Consider the following 21,576-nt stretch of genomic DNA (forward strand, 5'->3'; position numbering starts at 1 on the left):
TGGCGGCATTCTGCAGATTGCTTGGTGGCTCATGCCAAGTGGCCCCAGGCAGGACACAACCTACAGCTAAACTAGGCCTGCAGCAGAGCCCCTCCCAGGAGGCCCTGGCCTGCATACAAAGTGGCCGGCTTCAGTCTGAGCCAGAGTACCACCTGGGGTCACATCTGAGGACAACATACCCAAAAAGCAGACAGGGCAGGCACTAGAGCCCAGCTAAAGTGAATCTTGCTCTGTAGGGTCAGCCCCTGCATAACAGCTCCTCTACTGGGCACAACCAGTCATCATAACCAGTCAGCCCAAGGGGCAACCCCTCCCACTGATGAGCAAACAGCATCCAAGGCTTAACTAGAACAGGAGGGCTCACATAATCCACACAAGGGACATACCTGGAGCAGCTGGCTCAGGTGATCAGGGAGACTATGTCACTGGGATCTATTGCACACCTACTACATAAAGCCACTCTACTAAGACTGGAAGACATAGCAGCCCTACCTAATACATAGAAAGAAAAACAAGTAGGCAGCCAAAATGGGAAGACAAAGAAACACGTACCAAATAAAAAAAAAAAAAAAAAAAAAACCCAGAACAAAGCTCTAGAAAAAGAACTGAACAAAATGGAGACAATCTACCAGATGTAGATTTTGAAATACTTGTTATAAAGATGCTCCATGAATTTAGGGGAAGAGTAAAGGAACTCAGTGAGAACTTTAACAAAGAAAACATAAAAATGGAGATAGAAAACATAATTCAGAAATGAAGATTATGATAACAGAAATGAAGAATACCTGAGGACAAATGAACAGTAAGTTATATGAAGCAGAGGATCCAGTCAGCGATTTAGAAGATGAAGTAGCAGAAAACAGCCAATCAGAACAGCAACAAGAAAAAATAATTCAAACAAATGAGGATGGTTTAAGGGGCCTTTGGGACAACATCAAGTATACCAACATTCGCAACATAGAGGTACCAGAAGGAGAAGAGAGAGAGCAAGGAATTGAAAACCTATTTGAAGAAATAATGACGGAAAACTTCCCTAACCTGGTGAAGGAAATAAGATATACAAGCCTAGGAAGCAATAGAGTCCCAAACAAGATGAACCACAAGGAGTCCACACCAAGACACATCATCATTAAAATGCCAAAGGTTAAAGACAGAGAGAATTTTAAAAATAGCAAGAGAAAAGCAGTTACCTACCAGGGAGCTCCCATAAAACTGTCAGCTGATTTCTCAACAGAAACTTCGCTGACTGGCAGGAAATATTCAAAGTGATAAAAAAACAAGGATCTACAACCAAGATTACTCTACCTAGCAAAGCTATCATTTAGAATCAAAGGACAGAAAAAGAGCTTTCCAGACAAGAAAAAGCTAAAGAAATTCACCATCGCCAGGTCAGTATTATAGATATTAGAGGGATTTCTTTAAGAAGAAGGAAAAAGGAAAAAAAGTATGAACAATAAAATGGTAATAACTACATATCTACCAAAAATTACTTTCAATATAAATGGATTAAATGCTTCAATCAAAAGATAGGGTGTCTGAATGGGTAAGAAAACAAGACTCTTGTATATGCTGCTTATAAGAGACTCACTTCAGATTGAAAGACACACACAGTCTGAAAGTAATGGGATGAAAAAAGACGTTTCTTGAAAATGGAAACAAAAACAAGCTGGAGTAGCAGTACTTCTACCAGACAAAACAGACTTTAAAACAAAGACTATAAGAAAAGATAAAGAAGAACCCAGTTATCCCACTTCTGGGTATTTATCTGAAGAAACCCAAAACACTACTTTGAAGGGACATGTGAATTCATATGATCATTGCTGCATTATTTACAATAACCAAGATATGGAGGCCATCTGGGTGTCCATCATTGGATGAATGGATAAAGAGGAGGTGGTATATATACATAACGGAATATTACTCAGCCATAAGAAAGAATGAAGTCCTGCCATCTGCAACAACATGGATAAACCTAGAGGTTATTGTGCTCAGTAGAGGAAATCAGACAAAGACAAATGCTACATATGGAATCTAGAGAAGAGGATAAACAAACAACAGAAACAAGTTCATAGATACAAAAAGCATTTTGATGGTTGTCAGACTCGGGGTAGAGGGGATGAGTGAAATGAGGAGAGGATTAAGAGGTATGAATTGGTAGTTAAAAAATAGTCACAGGGACGTAAAATATAGCATAGGGAATCTAATCAGTAGTATTGTAATAACTGTATGGTGTCAGATGTGTACTAGATTTATTGGGATGATCTTCATAAGTTATATAAATGTCTAATTACTGTGTTGCACACCTGAAATTAACATAATATTGTATGTCAACTATAATTGGAAAAAAAAAAGTAACAATACAAAAGCTTAATGTGTCACTTCCTACCAACCAAAGCCTGTCATGGATGAGTGTCATGATCAACATATTCTGAAAATATATCAGCAATGTTTTTCAAAAAGAAAAGATAATTTAAAGAAAAAAAATTCAGAACTTTTGATAGTATTTTGCTCTTTCATCATTATTAGAACATTCTCCTATAGTATTAACATTACAATGATTCAGCACAATGGTATCTTCTCTACCTCCATCAGTGTCTCTTCCGGCAGTTCAGGGGCTTCAAAGGTGATGAATCCCTCTAGACTAGGGGGTGAAGCACCATAAGGCATGTATCTCAGGCTCGGAGCTGCTTCTGCTCCTGGAGGCGAAGACCCCCAGCATGGCCCAGGCGGGGAGCCCACACACACTCGACCACTTGCGGAGCACAGGGAGCCTCCAGAGCTGCTGGAGCCCACTGCAAGGAAACAGGACACGTGGCACAGGGCCCAGAGTGAGTGCACAGAGTTAGGGGCTTCCATGCCCACTCCTACTTTAAAAGGAACAAAGGAAATATTAAAAGAAAAGTCACTCGCCCCCTATTTGAACATGGGAATACGTTTTATTTTTCCACGTTCACCTATATGAATATTTTATAGACATCCTCACAGCTAATTTTTAAATATTCTGTTTTAAACAAATTTATAGTATATACATTTCTCCTTGTTTCTCCATACTATGCATAAGAGTTCACTAAAAATATATCCTTAATGCTAATCTGGAGGCATTTATACTGACTTTTTTAATATCAAAAATAACACTATAATGAAGTCCTTTTTCCTTCTTTTGAATGATTTATTTGTGATTAACACTCCAAAGTGGTATTATAAACAGGAATGGGATTACCACAGATGAAATATCATAAACATTTTTAGCAGCTCTTTGTAAGAATTGCCATTACTTTCTAAAGCAGCCATGAATAAACACAGAGATCCTTTAAACCTCAAAAACTCTGGGCATTATATTGTTTTTAATGTTGGCTTAGTTAATAGGTATCACATGTTACTTTCTTAAAATGATATTTTATTATTTAATACTTTTAATAATCTTAAAAACAAGATTAGCTCTCCTTCCTCTTGTTATCTATTTATATCCTTTGCTTATTAATCTACTGAATCTTGATTAGTAACTTACTTAGCATATGACAACTTAAGCAACACAGGGCAAAATATAAAATAATGTCAAAGGATAACTCATTTCAAGTCCAATCTAAATACTTTAAGCTTTAATATTAATACAAATTTTAGTATTAATAACCTATTTTTAGAGTATGAACAATAAAAGTAATCTATTAGCCTAAATGTATATAGGATTAAGTAAAAAGACACCTAAAGTACAAAAAAGGTAAAACCTAGATTTCTAAAAAAACAAAACAAGCATAAAGAACAACCTATCATTTTCAAAAAAAAGTTACTGGATATATTAAAATAAGTTTTCAGTATAAGCTAGGAAGCACCATGTATGTATGCACGGCTGCCTCATCATTGAAAAGTCACATTTATATTATATTGCTATAATAGTAATACTATTATAAATATAGAATATAGTACTTTTATTTCATGAAGTTTTTTATTCAACAAATACTGCCTGATTTACTCCTTATAACCCTTTAAGGTAAAGAAAATAGTTATCTCCATGTCATTGAAAAAAAGAAACTGATGTCCAGAGAGGTCAAGTAACTTGTCTAAGTTATATAATTAAGTCATTATCAGACCACTACACTCCAAACACTAGCCAAAGACTGTAATAAGACAATTCACCTGAGGTTGTTCTTGTTCGCAGGACCATATGGGTACAAGTGGGGGCTGTGGCACTGTGTGGAGGAGATCCTACAGTAAACAAGACAGCCCTGGAACTTGCTGCTGTTCCCATAGGAGGTGCCAGTACACCACAGGCTCCTACAGGGGCTACAACAAAAAGTATACAAAAAGTTATATTACCTTGATAGTGTCTATATTTGGGGGTTGAAATATAGGGAGACCTTTACTTTTGTTATTAGTGTTTTTTGTTTTGTTTTGTTTTATACAATAAATAGTCATTACAGATATACATTAACAATATTTTATAGTAATCTCTTCATGGCTGTTAATCTTCTTCACACCAAAGCCCTAGTATTCTGAGTTACTTCTGTATACTTCTAAAATACATGAACTGCAGTCACACCTGTAGGGATAATTTGAAAAAGTGGAAATCCAAGAACAGGGAATAAAAATGTGTGTTTAAGCTTAAGAGAGGATCAGGAGTCTCCACAGCAAACAGAGCTTTAGACAGATGTAGAAAGTTGAGTCAAAGTACAGATATACCTTAGAATCTCACCCTTACATTTGTCAGGAAGAAAGGGGATAGATGTCAAAGAGGCCTGATGGGCTGAGCTTGGGCTAAATGAAGATAAGGTGAAAAATCTCCCATCCAACAAGCTAAGAATCAAAGTTGTCCAAAAGCATTTTCACATTCAAGCATCTGAAAAACATTACATTTCTGATACCACGGAATGGAGGCAGGAGTTAACAACATGAATCATAAGTTGAAAAGAGAGACACTGAATCGCATATAGAAAATAACTGTCTCTTAGTGTCCATTTTGTCTGCAACAGCAGAGCAAATTAAAGTATCCAATTAATGGCAGAAGAGAGGGTTCATAAAAATCTAGAGAACAAGGGAACAGTGAGTGGAAATTAATTAAATAGTACCTATTGTTACACAGATACACAAAATGACATAAATATTCCCTCTACTTAATGTAATATCTTTTATGATTTTATTCTAGTAGGTATAAAAGTATTTAAAGGTGGTCATGGGTATATTTTAAGAGTCAATGACCCTATTTATATCCTAAGGTCTTAAATTTTCCTATAAGAGCTTTTGTTTTCAGAAACTTAAACTACATAATTAGAAAAAAAATCTGTAACTTCAAATGACAATAATAAAGTTCATGTGGAAAAAAGAAAGGAAAAAGAATCAAAATTATAAAAGATGGATTTTATGCCTAAATACTAAGAAAAAATATTGTGGTTTCTCATCCATACACTTGGACTTAAATTATAACATATATTCATGAAGAACTTATAAGCTCTATGAAATTTAAATTTATTTAAAAAGAATGAAACATTATATGGTCATTCAGGCAAGCTGTTTTCAAAAATTGTCCCAACTTCCAGTGACTTTTGGTAAAAAGCATACAGAAGAAGAAATGACTTCCAGAAGAGCAGTGTGGAGTGTGATGAGCACAGCAGACTTACTCCCCATTGAAACAATCAAAACTGGTGAAAATTATTTTTTTAAAATAACCATTTAAAGTCTCTAGAAATTGTCCTAGGGCAAACAGGAAATGTAACATTTATTCAAGAATATCTACTACATCTGGGTAAGAACTGTGTCTCCACCCACCCCTTTCTCATGGGGTGGAAGCTCTAACCTAGACCAGTAGATCAAACACTAGGGCCCTTATTCCCCTCACCCCCCAGTTCACCTGTCACTAAGGGCTGGGTTACATGCCAGTAGAAATAAGCCAAGAAGACCAGAGGCTTGCACCCCTACCTATCACCAAGCTCACAAAGCAGGGATGTCACTCTAAAAGAAATGAGCAACTGTCCTCATGCCTAGCTCTACAGTAATGGTGCACAGGATTTCCCCTGGGCTGGGGGAGGTAGAGAACAGACTTCTGAAACTCTCCCCAAAGAAACTGACTTTATTTGAAACAGATCATGGGGAAGATCACACCTAAGGGCACTGTCAAAACAAGGAAGGCTGTGATGGTAAGCAAATAAGAGGAAGTTCGTAGCTCTATGAGAAGAATAAGCTAAAAAACAGACTGTCTAGAAGTTTTAAATGAGAGAACCAGGGAAAGAGACAGCTAAGAAGAGCCCTCCTACAGTCAGAACAAAGCTGAAAGACTGGTTTTAGAGACTACTTCTGCAAAAGGGCTAGAATTTAAGTAAATAAGTCAGTGGAACAATTTATACCCCAACAATATTGTCAAAAATAAGAGAGCAATCAGTTGATGATTAGTGGAGGCTATGAGCTGGGTATGATAACAACAGAGGTAGACAGCCTGAGAGATCAGAGAAATATAGAGTTCTGCTAAAACCACTGTTACCCTTGGGTAACTGTACACATGCCCAAGGCTGTGCCCTCTGAGGATTGACATGAGAGGCTTCACACTATGTGGCAAACAGACATCACCAAAATAGTCCAGCCAAGACTAAATAAATAAACAAGCTAAAACCAACAAGCCACGGAGTGAGGGACTAGGGGATCAGCATCTAGAATTGCTACAAAAATATTACATAAAATGTCCAGTTTTCAACAAAAAATTATGATATATGAAAATAATAAAGAGTTACCATACACGGTAAGAAAAAAAGCAGGTAACAGAAATTGCCCTTGAGAGGGCTCAAATGTCAAAATGAGCACAGACTTCAAAGCGACTATTTTAAATATGTTCAAGTAACTAAAGGAAACCACACTGAAAGAAGTAAAGGAAAACATAATAACAAATGTCTCATTAAATGGAGAACAACCATAAAAAGAGAAATTATAAAAAAAGAACCAAATGGAAATTCTGAACTTAAAAAAAACAATAACTGAAATGAAAATTAACTACAGAGGTTCAACAGCAACTGTGAATTGATGGAAAAGAAAAACCATGAACTTGAAGACTTGAAAAGAGTTTCTCTCTTTTCTTCAGATTATGCAATCTGAAGAAAAGAGAGAAAAGAGAATGAACTAAAATGAACAAAGCCTTAGAGAAATATAAGACAACATTAAATGTACCTATATGTAAATGAAGGGGAGGACACAAAGAAGCAGAAAAAATATCCAAATAAATAATGGCTGAGAACTTCTCAAGTTTGAGGAAAAACAATCTTATGTATTGAAGAGCTCAATAAACTCAAAGAATCCACACTAAAACAAACAGTAAAATAGTAAAAGCCAAAGACTAAAAGAAAATCTTGAAATTTCTCACACACAAAGGAACCAAATAAGATTAATAGTTAACTATGAGCAGAAACAATGGAGTACAGTGGGCAATGATATGTCAGATTTAAAGTGCCTAAAAAAAAACAACTGTCAATCAAGCAAAGCCCTTTCAAAAATGAAGGTAAAATACACTCCTAAATAACCAAAAGCTGGAAGAATTTGTTACTAGGAGACCTACTTTATATGAAATACAAAGAGAAGTTCAAGTTGAAAGCAACTCACCCCAGATGGAATAAGCAAGTGACACCATATGATAATTCAAATACACACACCACACACACACAGAAAAACTGAAGTGGTAAATAAGAAGGTTACTATAACAATATAAATATATACTTGATCTCCTTTCTTATCCTCTTTAAAAGACAAAATAGTAGCACTACAAATGGGAGGAGAATAGAGCTATCTAGAAGTTATGTAACAGTATTTCATTGGAATTAATATAATTCTGAAGTAGATCCTAATAACATATGTATATTGTACACAAATAGTTAAGAAAATAAAGTGAAAAGCATTCAATAAAAGGAACAGAATGCTACACTGGAAAATATTCACCTAATGCAAAAAAAAGCAGTAAAGGAAGAACAGAGGAACAAAAAAGATATGACATGTATAGAAAACAAAAAATGACTATATAAGTAATAACATTAAATATAAATGAATTAAACAATCCAATCAAGAGGTAGAGACTGTCAGACTAGAGTAAATAAACAAGACTCAACCATATATGTATACAGAAGACATACTTTAGATTCAAAAATACAAATAGATTGAAAGTAAAAGGATTAGAAATGATAGATCATGCAAACAAACACCATAGGAAAGCTATGGGTCATAGTAATATTAAACAAATTAAACTTTAAAACAACAAAAAAAGAACATTTTATAATTTAAAAAGCATCACTTTATCAGAAAGATATAACAATTATAAATATACATGCACCTTACCATAAAAACCCAAAATATGTAAAGCAAAATGACTGGCGAGTAATAGACAATTCAACAATGGCAGCTGGAGAATTCAATTCCCTAATTTAAATAATAGATAGAACGAGTAAGCAGAATATTATCAAGGAAATATAAATCAATTGGACCTAACATATCTTTAGAACACTATACACCAGAATACACATTCTTCTCAAGCATATATAAAATATTTTGAGATGAGACCATATTGTAGGTCATAAAACAATCCTTAATACATTTTAAATGACTGAAACTCAGCAAAGTAGTTCTCCAACCAAAATAGAATAAAATTAAAATCAATAACAGAAGGAAATTTAATGGACTAGAATATGTGGGAATTGAACAATTCTCAAATAACCAATGATCAAAGACAAAAATCACACGGGAAATTAGAAAATAATATAAATGAAAATAAATACACAATATACCAAAACTTATGAGATGTAGCCAAAGCAGTAGTTAAAGGAGGAAAACGAAGAGCAAGCTAAACCTAAAACAAGCAGAAGGAAGGGAATAATAAAGTTTTGAGTAGAAATCAATGAAATGGAGAATGGGAAAATAGAGAAAATCAACAAAATCAAAAGTTGGTTCTCTGAAAATATTAAAATTCACAAGGCTTTAGCTATACTAAGAAAGAAAAGAAGACTCAAATATTAAAATCAGAAATTAAGAGTGGACATCACTACTGACTTTAGAGAAATAAAAAGGAGCTTAAGGGAATATTATGAACAACTGCATGCAACAAATAAGATAACTCAGATGAAGTGAACAAATTCCTAGAAAGTGACAAGAACTTAAAAATCTGAATAGATCTATAATAAGTAAAGAGAGTGAACTAGTAATCAAAACATTCTCACAAAGAAAAGCCTGGTCTCAGACAACTTGACAAGATAATTCAAACATTAAAGAATACCAATTCTTTACAATCTCTTCCAAAAATCTGAAGGGGCATGAACACATCTCAATTCATTCTTTAAGGTCAATCTTATCATGACATCAAAACCAGACAAAGACATCGCAAAATAACTATAAAGTAATAGCTTATGAGTATAGATGCAGAAACCTCAAAACAAAAATAAAAACAAAAACAAAAAATGTAGCAATCTGAATCTGACAACACAAAAAAAGGATTATAACAAAACCGAGTGGGATTAATCCTTGGATTGCAAAGGGTGAGTTAACATGCAATAAATCAACTAAAGTAATACATAGTACTCATCATACTAGAAAAAGAAATGAACTTCCTCAGCTCATAAACAGCATCTATGAAAAACTCAAAACTAACATCATACTAAATGATGAAAGATTAAAAGCTTTCCCACCAAGATCAGGAACAAGACAAGGACGTTTGCTCTCACTACTTCTCCTCAGTATTGTATCTGAGGTTATAGCTAAGGTAAATGGGCAAAAAACAAATAAATAAAAGGCATCCAGATTAAAAAGAAAATACTACCTCTGCTCACAGGTGGCAGGATCTTGTGTATAGAAAATCCTAAGTAACCCACTAGAAAACTATATGAACTAATAAATGTATTCAGTGAGGTTGCAGGGTATACGAGTGATACACAAACTCAACTATATTTCTTTTACATTGACAATAAACCATCTGAGAATGTCATTAAGAAAACAATTCCATTTAAAATGACACCAAAAATAAAATAATTAAAAATAAATTTAACAAGTATAGAAGTTGTATTCTAAAACCTATAAAACACTGATAAAATAAATTAAAGACCTAAATAAATGGAAAGAAATCCCATGTTCAAAAATCAACTTAAAATTAAGATTGCAATACTTCCCACATTGATCTATAGATTTAATGAAATTCCTATCAAAATTCTAGCAGGTTTGAAGAAATTGGTATGATGATGCTAAAATTCATAATGGAAACTCAAAAAATGCAGGATAACCAAAACAATCTTGAAAAAGAAGAACAAAGGTGGAGACTCACATTTCATGGTTCAAAATTTACTATAATGCTACAGTAACCAAAGCAGTAAGTATGGTGCCAGCATACAAACAGACATACAAATTTTGAAATAAAGTTTAAAGTCCAGAAATAAATGCTTTATAGTCAACTAATTTTTTTTGCAAGGCTGGCAAAAAAAAAAAAAATCAATGACAGAAAGAATAGTCTTTTTAATAAATGGCGCTGGAGATGGGTTAAGGACCTGAATATAAGACCTGAAACAATAAAATGCACTGAAGAAAGCATAAGAACTAAACTCAAGGACCTTGGACTTAAAGAAGATTTTTATGAATCTGACCTCAAAGGCAAGAGAAGTAAAAGAAAAATAAATGAATGGGACCATATCGAACTAAAAAGCTGCACAGCGAAAGGAACCATCAACTAGGTAAAGAAAGAGACAACCATCCAAATGGGAAAATATATTTGCAAACAGTGCCTTCTATAAAGGCCTAATCTCTAAAATATCCAAAAAAAACTTATACAACTCAATAACAACAACAACAACAAAACGATCAAATCAAAAAAAGGGGCAGAGGACCCTAGAGGACATATAAATGGCCAACAAATATTTGAAAAGATGCTCAACATTGCTGGCTATTAGGGAAATGCAAATCAAAACCACAATGAGATACAATTTCACACCTGTTAGAATAGCTGTAATCAACAAGACAAGTAATATTGGAGAGGATGTGGAGTAAAAGGAACCCTCATACACTGTTGGTGGGACTGCAAAGTGCTATAGCCACTATGGAAAACAGTATGGAAGTTCCTCAAAAAACTAAGAATTGATCTACCATATGATCCATCAATCCCTCTACTGGGTATTTACCCCAAAGACTTGAAAACCCATATCCAAAAAGATATTTGCAAACCAATGTTCAGAGCGGCATTATTCACAGTAGCCAGGACGTGGAAGCCACCGAAGCGTCTATGACAGATGACTGGATAAAGAAACTGTGGTACACATACACAATGGAATATTATTCAGCTATAAGAGATGAAATACTGCCATTTGCAACAACATGGATGGATCTTGAGATAATCATGCTAAGCAAAATAAGCCAGAGAGAAAATGTTGAAAATCACATGATATCACTTATATGTGGGATATAAACCTAAAAGCAACAGGACAAACAAACAGAGACTCATGGACATGGACAACAAACCTAGTGGTTACCAGGGAGGGGAGGTAGACGAGATAAAAGGGGTCAAATATGTGGTGACTGAAAGAAATCTAAATATGGGAGGTGAACACACAATGTAAATATATATATGCCTTACTGTCAAAATGTATAGCTGAAACTTATCGGACTTCGTTAACTGTCACCATAAAAAAAATAATAATAAAAAATAAAATAAATGGTGCTGGGACCCCTGAATAACCACATGCAAAAGAATGAAGCTGGATCCCTACACATTATCCACAAGAATTAAGTTAAGTGGATCACAGACCTAAATATAAGAGCTAAACTATAACTCTTAGAAAACAGAGTTAGGCAAGGTTCAGATGTTATTTAAGAAGGGATATCTAGGGAAACTCAAAGACAAAGGAGATTAAAAAGGACATCAGAGAAAAGTTTAGTCTCTGACACCTACAGCTACAGCAAACACTAAACATAGCCTAATTCTTAGGCAGATTAACAAAAAATCTCACACTAACTCAATTCCTTTTATTCAGTGTCTTGCTCATGTCTGGCTTTTAACAAAAAATTAAAAGGTAAGCTAATAGGTAAAAACAATTTGAAAAGAAGAGACAGAGCAAATATTAAAACTAGACTCAGATATAGCACAAATAGTGGAATTATCAGAACAGAAATTTAAAATAACTATGATTAATATGCTAAGGGCTCTAATGGAAAAAAGAATCAGCATGTAATATAAGCAGAAAGATGGACACTTTGTGAGAATCAAAAGGAAACACTATAAATCAAAATCATTGAAATATAAATGAATAAATGCTTTTTGATGAACTCATCAATAGACCAGACATGGCTAATGCAAATCAGTTAACTTGAGGATGTCAATAGGAACTTCCGAAACTAAAGAAAAAAGAGAAAGGTGTAAAAAACCCAAATCACAAAATATCTAAGAACTGTGGAACAACTACAAAGCAATAATATGCACATAATGGGAATATCAGAAGAAGAGAAGAAGAGCAGAAACATTTAAAGTAGTAATAACTGAGAATTTTCCAAAATTAATGACAGAAGCAAATCACAGATCCAAAAAGCTCATAACACCACCAAGCAGTTTGAATACCAAAAAATCTACACCTAGGTATACCATACTTGAACTGCAGAAAATCAAAGACAAAGAAAAAATCTTGGAATAAGCAAAAACAAAAAAACAAATTTAAAAAAACAAACAAAAAAAACCCCCTCACCTTACCCATAGAGGAACAATGGTAAGAATTACACTGGACTTCTCTTCAGAAATCATGTAAGTGAAAAGAGAGTGGAGTGAAATCTAAGATCCTATAATCCTATAATGTTCCCTTTGGATTAGAAATCATACTCAATCAGATATCTGTTGGTCCACATATTTCCTCCTTTACTTGCTTATGGTGGGGGGTCAATAAAAAAATTATAGAGAAAACAAGAATAAAGAGGTTACAACAGTGATTCTTAAATTGAGGTGTACATAATAATCATATGGGGAGCTTATTAAAGACACAGATTCCTAGAATCCTTCTCGGAAAATATGATTAAAGACCCTGGGTTAAGGTCTAGAAACTGCCCTTTGTTTGTATTTCTTGACAAGTACTCCAAGTAATCTAGATGTGTGTCTGTGGACATAACAGTCCTTGGAACAACTATTAAAGGACCAGGGGTCCCAGTGACCCACAGTTCTTTATAGGCTCTACTTGCTATGTAAGAAATGCTTAAGAGAACATGTGTATTTAAACTAATTTTAGCCAGTATAATCCTACTGAAAAAAACAATCTCAGTCAGAATTCCTTGTAACACATAGGCTGTTGATCATCAAGATGCTAAACAAGCCCCTTTCTTAATAGCCTACTTAGAAAGAAGATGAAATGACAGGGATGGGGTAAAGAAATCTGAATAAGTTCATGAACAGTCAACTGAAACAGATAAGTAGGATAATTACCCCCACCCTCCAGCCAAAGATGTCCCTGTCCTAACCCCTGGAACCTTTAAATAAGCTATGTTACATGGCAAAAGGAAATTAAAGTTGTAGATAGAACTAGAACTGCTAATTAGTTGACCTTAAAAGAGAGAGAGAATCCTGGATTATCCAGTAGGTACATGAAATCACAAGGGTCCTTTAAATGTAGAGTAAGGAGGCATTAGAGTCTATAGACTGGCCATTGCTGGCTTTCAAGATGGAAGGGGGCCGTAAGTCAAGGAATGAGGGCAGTATCCAGAAGCTGAAAAAGGCAAGAAAATGCATTCCCGCGAGAGCCTCCAGAAGGAAGGCAGCCCTGTCAACCCCTCTTGATTTTAGCCCAGTGAGACCCATTTCAGATCAGATGTCTGACCGCCAGAACTGTAAGATTATACATTTGTTACAGCGGCAACAGGAAGTTAATTTGTTGCATATGCTAAAAAATTACTTGCCTTTAAAAAAAAAAAAAAAAAAAAAAAAAAAAAGCTTTTTCTTACCTATATCCATTGGTCGTTCTGTATTTAAACTGTCTGTGCTGCCCTGATGTCCACCTAAAGGTGTCTTCATGTGTTGATCTGATAATTTCCCAGTACTGACGGATCTAAAAAGAGTAGTAGTAATGTATACTTTAAGCCAGAAAAAGGTCAATGGGAAGTCAGAGAACAAGAAGACAAAAAATAGATCCAAACAATTCAAGGTAGAGATAAATTTCAATAAACAAAATAAACGAAAGGCAGAAACAGAATATTCAGGAAATTCAGGAAGAAAGGAAGAGCTCTGTAATTTACAGTTACAGGAAGCATCCACAGTTTTCAGAGATTCTAAATGCACATAGTTCATATCATTAACCATGTTACATAAACCAGGTACTAATTTATTCTTAGTGTTTTTATAACAGGAATATATGTACTATTACAATTTTCATGTTTAAGGCTGGAAAGAAACAGTGTCTTTTACCTGCCAAACACTGCCTTGTTCTGTTGCTCAGACTTCTGCCTCTCACTTCCTTGTACTAGGAGACAATGAGAGCATTCACGTGGGTCATTCCCATCTTTAGACTGGCCTTCAGAAGGCCCATGATGAGTAACCAAGGCTAGCAGGTTGGAAGATGCTTGTGTTTTAGGGATTTTGAAAGGAGCTGTGGCCTAAAGAAACACAAGTAAGCTAGTTATCACAAAGTATAAAGCATTCAGAATTGTCAGGCTCCATGGCAGAACAGTCAGGAGCTTAGACTCTGGAGTTCGTCAGATCCGATTCAAATACTGGCTCTTCTACTTATAACCTCTGTAACGTTGGACAGTTCATTGAGATAATGTATATAAAACATTCAACAAGTAAAGGACTTATACTGTGCCTGGCACATAGCAAGTGATCATTAAATTGTAGCCATTCTCATTATGAATCCTTTCCATAAAGTACTTAGTATACTAGTTCATGACTTACTATAGAGAGTACAGCTAAGCTGAACATGGTACTACTGACTTTGCACCTATTTTGTTTAGCCAAGTGGCCTACAGAGGCCTTAAGCTGACACTAGCCCCCTTTGCAATAGCATGCCCTAGATAGCAGCCCACAGTCACAAGCAAATATAAGCTCTTCATGAGACTCCCCTAAAAGCCTTTGTGATCAGTAGTCTCCCTCACCATCTCCTACCTGTGTTCCCCTTAGATAAGACCCCCATGGAGCTCACCAGAACCCTGATCTTTTGATTTGAATCTACCGATCAGCATTAGCCAGGAACCCTAAAGCACTCCACCCCAAAACCCTAATAAAGGCATGTACTCAGGTCCTATCTCTCTCTGTACCCAGCCTTGACATCCCTGTGTGGCCCCCAGAGGTGTGCCTGGTATTTCTTTCAGGACCTATGAGTAATAGACTTCTCTATTTCAATTTCTCTTGTGTTCTGTTGTTAAACCTTGACTGTCCATCCAGCACCCTACGTTCCACTTTTAAAATGTTAATTTCACAAAGTCGCAACACCTACAAAGTGTTAATAAACACACCTTAGTGGGAGAGCCAATGATTGTTGGTAAAGGGGTTTTAAAGAACCAGTCAGAACTCCGTGGAGAGGATCCCACATGCTTGGTGGGAGAGGTCCCAAGGCTGCCAGGCCGACTGGGTTGAGGTGAGTAGCTGTACCCAGCCCCAGAATGGGATGGGCACACAGGGTCAGAGTGCTGCTTTCTGAGCTTCTGCTTGTTCTGGTAGATGTCGGTGAGGGTGGGGGTGCTCTGCAGTCTAGCACCCAGTAAGAAAGACTGTGGTGACTGAGTCTGTGGCACTGGAGAACCTATCAAGAAAATAAATGCAAAGCTAACCCAAAGTGAAGAAGTACATGACAAAAATTTAAGAATTAAGACAATTCTTAAAATGAGAATTCCAATGAATGCCTTGTTTTTCATGAGATATTATAAAAGTATTAACTTGGCAAGAGACTGTTTTTTGTCATCCTCTACAAAAATGACAAGTCATTGTCACTGGTATTCTCAGAAGACAGAATTCTCAGGAGGTATATTAGCTGTTTTTATCAGCATCTATCAAATAACTCGGATTAATGGAAGGTCTACTCAGAACTATATAGTAAATGGTTAAAGTTAATGAAAACAACAAAATGATATACCTTTATATGAATACATACTTGGGTATATCAATGTAATTATTTTTTAACATAGCAACTAAAATAAACTTTTCAAACTAACCCAGAATAACCCTTTACTAAAAAAAAAATAAATATATATATAAAATTTATACACACACACACACCTATATGTACATATATATGTGTATTTACATACACACACACACACACACACGTAAATAAAATTAGTGGTAAAATGTTATGATCCAGAGAAAGCTAAGGAAACAGAATATGAAAACTTAACTTAGAAAGGAGTGGTTTTCTAAGTAACAGAGAATTCCTTTAACTGGCCAACTCCTCAAATGCACATACAATAAAATTTGACTTATAAAAGTATAATTTACACATACTTTACAGGCATGTATATATTACATAATAAAGCAAATAAACAACTATATTTCTTTTTTATCTGATGCCAACTGGTGGCTCTTATCAAGAACAGTATTAACAAAAGTAACAAAATTTCATTTCCTATACTGATTTTCATTATCTGTGTGACAATGACCAAAATTTAGCTAAATTACTTAATTTCTAAGACTTATTTTCATAAAAAGAATCATATACCCAAGAGATATTCGATTGGCTATCTAAAAACATGTTAGACCAAGATTCTAAAAAATAGGATAGCAGAGAATATATTTCATATCAATTCTGTACTTTTGATAAGACTAGAAAAACATAATTCAAATCCACTTATAATGAGATGAAAATTATTAATATACCAAATACATCTCCCACCTGATGAGTTTCTACTTCTGGATTCATGGCCCTGAGGGTGTCCACAGCAGCACTGACTAAATTGCTCAGGAATGGTACCAACTATGAAGAGGCAAATAGGGAAAGGAATGAGAAATGATTCAAAACCAATAAAGGATGTAAACAGGCAACACATGCACAAATTGCACAATACACTATAGTTTACAAAACTTAATTAGCACAGATTTAGTTCAGCTAACACTAAGCAACCAGTGTGCTAGGTACTAGGCACATTAAGATCAAAAGTTCCATGTAAGTTCCAGGGAGTCAGGAGTGGGGTATAGTTGAAGGGGTGGGATATGGTTCCCAATCAGTGAGATGCACTGCCGTCATGTACCACTGTTCCTTCAAAGAAGATCACTAGGAAAGAAAACCATGTAAACAACCCAATGCCTATAACAGGTATATTTTTAAGACAAAAGTACAAAGAGTTTGTACAAAGTGTTAGAGGCTTATGGAGCTGACTGACAGCCCAGCTGTTGCCCCTGTGAATCTACCATGTTCCTTGCTAAGGCATGCTCCCAGGGCTGCTCCCAGCCATTGACTACATATGGTTTGGGAAGGCCAGGAAATCTGGACAATTTAGTGCTTGGGGATACTCCTTCAACCAGGTTAAAACCTTCTTAGATCTTACTATAGTCAGGACTCCTCCTTCCTTCCTCTATCCCTCTCAGGGCTCAGATCTGTATCGTGGTCTGAAGGGGCTCCCTGTCAACTCCTGCTTCTTCCCCTTTATCTGCCACAGGTGTTTCCCCAATCTCTCTTGCACATCTCTGCATCTACCTCTGAGAACCTAAACCAACAAGAGGGAGAGTTAGGGAAGACTTCAGGGCATTTAAGCAGACAAGAGACATATGTCTATAAAAAAAGAAGAGGCACTGACCAAGTTGTTAGGTGGGCAGGCAAAGATTAGATCCTGAGGAAGGGCCTTTTCTTTGAGTGCAAGGGTAAGTTTTCAAACTTGTCTCTAGAGACCTTGGAGTGCCTCAGGAGCTGGTGAGGAGGTGATGGAGGGCCAAGATTCCGTTTGAAAAAAATATTTCAGCTAAAAACAGCTTTGAAACCATTGCAACAGGTGAAGTAGTGATATAAACTTAAAAAATGTATATCATTGTGGGTTTTTGTTTTAATCAGGGCTTCTGAGCACGACTTCAATCCTTCTTACTTTACCACCTCCCGAGATTTCCTCCCGTTCTCTCTTACTTCTACTCCTGCAGTTTTGGCTGAGGGTGATGATTCATTCCTTTTAAAAATCACACATACACACACAAAATTTTTTTTTTTTTTGCAATTTTGAGATCTGCCACCACTGAGCCCTCTCTGTACTACCTGTCCTTCCATATCAATGTTGTTTCTCACAGATTCTGCAATCTTAGTTGCTTTGGCCTCTTACATGTATTCTGAAGTTGGAGCATTTTGTCTTAGTTTCACTAAAACTTTGGTGTGAGGTTTGTTTGGTTGGGTTTTTGTTGTTGCTGTTGTTTTACTGTTTGCTTTTGGTTTGATTGTTTTAGCATTCTCTTTGTTGTTGTATACGATTTCCGGAAGAGGTGGGAAGATTGTAATGAAGCTGCCACCATATCCTTCCCTGAGCTGGAAGACCTCTGGTGAACATAACCCAATGAATGCTATTATGTACATTATTGTCTTTTAAACCTCATAAATCTGAGTGGAAAGTAGGAGAGGCATTTAATGTAGTTTAACTTAGGGTTTCTGGCTTTGTGTTCTGAGCCCCAGCCTAACGAAGATGCTTTTTATCCATAAGATCTATTTGCATTACCATATTTCCAAGAGAGGTCCTAACGGATTTATACAAAGATTCTCAAGAGGCAGTCAGGAGTGGGGTATCGTTGAAGGGGTGGGATATGATTTGCAATCAGCGAGATACAATGCCATCATGAAACACTGTTCCTTAAGAGAGTGTCATATTTGTCATAGTAAAAAAAGATTGAAAACAAATGCTTTAAACTCTCTTTACCCAAAGGGGAAGGTGAATAAGGCCTGGAAGACCCAGTAGAGAGTCTTCGCCCAACTGTCTGTACTGTGTCTGCTGGCGCTGGGGAGCAGGCTCCCAACCGGAGGAAGCCCATTGGGCTGGTGTTAGACCTTCGTACCACTGCAGATCTGCAAAAAATAAAATAAAATGACTTATTCTCTGGCAGGTGCTAGGACTCTGTCTTTATTTCTGTATTTTTTTTCCCACTCAAACTTCCTACAATATACCATGGAGTCGATTTTTTAAAAAATGTGATGCAGTCTCATGGAACAAACATAAAATGTATTAAACTATATAGTGAAGTCTCTCTCTCATCCTTATATCCTGTCTGCCTAACTCCCAACATTCTTCAATCCTACCTACTCAAAAGGTTACCACTATTTTTAGTTTCTAATGTCTTTCCAGAGTTCCTTAACTCATATATAAGCAAATAAAAATCTGAATATACAGTTGACCCTCGTAGGTTCACTTATATGAAGACTTTTTTCAATAAATACTACATGTGTATTTTCTTTCTTATGATTTTCTTAATATTTTCTCCTCTCCGGATTACTTTATTCATAATACATAAACAAAATATGTGTCAATCCACTGTTTATGTTATCAGAAAGGCTTCTGGTCAACAGTAAACTATTAGTAGTTAAGTTCTGGGGGAGTCAGATTTTCGACTGCACAGGGATTGCCCCTAACCACTGAGTTGTTCAAAGGTCAACTGTATAATCTTATTTTCGTCTTGTTTTAACAAAGGTAGTATGTTATGTACCATATCAACCATTTTCAACTTTTTGGTCTTAGGTCCCCTTTATACTCTTAAAATTACTGAAGAGTCCAGAGAATATTTACTTATACAACTTGTATCTATTGATATTTACTGTATGAAAAGTTACAACTGATAAAGTTTTGTAATTAATTCATTAAAAATAAATTTATTACATCTAACATAAGATTAGGAAAAATAATTATATCTTCCAAAAGCAAAATAAATTACTGAAAGTGTGATATTATTTTATATATTTGCTAATTTCTATATAATGTCTAGTTGAACAGATGACAGTTGGATTCTTTTAACTGTTTCTGAATTCAATCTATTATGTAATATGTTACTTTGGGTGAAGTATATGAAGGAAATCCATACTTACACAGACACATAACTGGAAAGGGGAGGAAAATTTGGTTGGTGTTTCAGATAACTGTGATACTCTTCTTTGATACTACACCAAAACTCAGCAAGTTGTCATTTCTAAAAGATTAGTCACAATGTGGAATCTGAAACCACGTCAGTGAAATTTTGTACTATTACATTAAACTCCACTCTTTTGCAAAGTATCCTGTAGTTGAAATCAATCTTTTCATGTATGCATGATTTTTTTAAACATTTGGTCATTTGGAAAATATTGGTTGACTAAATTATGTTGATATGCCAAAAGCTGACACATTATACAACACCAAAAAGTCACATTCATATCATAATACCATCACTAATCTTAACAGAAATGGCTGTCAAGACATAACAGAAGTTGCCAAGATCACAGTGGTGAATACAAAATTCTAATCTTTGCTCAAGAGTTCAACTTTTATGTCACTTGTTTTCTATGAAATGACAGACTTGGCTCGTTTTTGACAAAATGGCCACCAAATACTCATAATCATAGTTTGTCAGATGTTCTTTCAAGTAAAAATGATGTTCCATTAAAAAGTGGCTAGTTCAGCTTGCAACTTAAACAATCATAAAAGTGCTTTTCCTTAAGACAACTACTCTAATATGCAGCAAAAGTACTGAATGCCCACATTCCACTCAAGGTCAGGATTTTCAAAGAGAAATAGTAATAAAATTATTTTATTTTATTGACTGCTTCATTAAAGACATTCCTTGGTATTACAACTGTGTAGTGGTAAAGAACATAAAGACTAACAGTACAGTTGGGTACCACTACCTTGAATCATTTTAAGGCATCAGCAGTTTTCCATCATTGCTTTTGCACCATCAGTGCATATGTCAACACAATGAAAAAAGCAAATAATGTCCTAGTGTTCTTACGAAATAGTTTTGTCTGCATAGACCCCTATACAGAGGAAATTACAGACCACACTTTGAGAACCACTGCTAATAAATATACTGTTAATCACTTTGCTTCTTTCATTTTATAACATATCTTGAAAATGTTTCTACCTTAGTACACAGAAAGCTCCTTTACTCTTTTTGTAAGGTGTTCCACTACCATTGACGGACCATAATAAATTAGTCCCTTACTGGTGGGCACTTGGCTTATTTCTCATCCTTTGCTACTTTAACAATTAACAACTTTGTATAAATGTAATTTCATGCACAGGCAAGGACTATGTAGCTGCAGAATAAGCTACCAGAAGTTGAAGCATTGCGTCAAAAGGTATATGCAATAATTATTTTCATAGATACTGCTAAATGCCCTCTGTAGATGCTTTCTCAATTTAATCCTATATGATGACGATCATTTTCCATTCATTGAGCTATTTATTTGGTGGGCCCTTTCAATCTAAAATCTTGTATCCTCTAATTCTGGGAAAAAAAGTTTGACTATCTTCTAGAAATTTTCTTCATCATTTTACTTGTACTTTATGGAAAGCCTATATTGATTAATCCTTGAAGAATATTATTTATTTATATTTTCCATTTTTATTTGATTCACCTATTTCAGATACTTCAACTTTGTGTTCCAACATTTATTTTCATTTTGGTTTTTGTATTTTGTAATGTCCAGGAGGTCTTTTTTATTTTAATTGTTTTCAACAGCA

General features: G+C 35.3%; 1 protein-coding gene across 3 annotated transcripts in view; it reads right to left on the reverse strand.

The window, feature by feature from the left end:
- ULK2 (unc-51 like autophagy activating kinase 2) overlaps positions 1 to 21,576 on the reverse strand; it is a 94,605-nt gene that overhangs the window by 8,017 nt on the left and 65,012 nt on the right. For all 3 annotated transcript variants that reach the window (XM_016145139.2, XM_016145140.2, XM_016145141.2), the window contains 7 exons: positions 18,787 to 18,932; positions 16,791 to 16,871; positions 15,418 to 15,704; positions 14,372 to 14,559; positions 13,912 to 14,015; positions 4,135 to 4,281; positions 2,584 to 2,792 (listed from right to left, as the gene is read on the reverse strand). In XM_016145139.2, the coding sequence (XP_016000625.1) occupies positions 2,584 to 2,792; positions 4,135 to 4,281; positions 13,912 to 14,015; positions 14,372 to 14,559; positions 15,418 to 15,704; positions 16,791 to 16,871; positions 18,787 to 18,932 (1,162 nt within the window). The remainder of the gene's footprint in view (positions 1 to 2,583; positions 2,793 to 4,134; positions 4,282 to 13,911; positions 14,016 to 14,371; positions 14,560 to 15,417; positions 15,705 to 16,790; positions 16,872 to 18,786; positions 18,933 to 21,576) is intronic.

This window comes from Rousettus aegyptiacus, unplaced genomic scaffold (assembly GCF_014176215.1).
Source record: "Rousettus aegyptiacus isolate mRouAeg1 unplaced genomic scaffold, mRouAeg1.p scaffold_m13_p_6, whole genome shotgun sequence".
Classification (NCBI taxonomy): domain Eukaryota; kingdom Metazoa; phylum Chordata; class Mammalia; order Chiroptera; family Pteropodidae; genus Rousettus; species Rousettus aegyptiacus.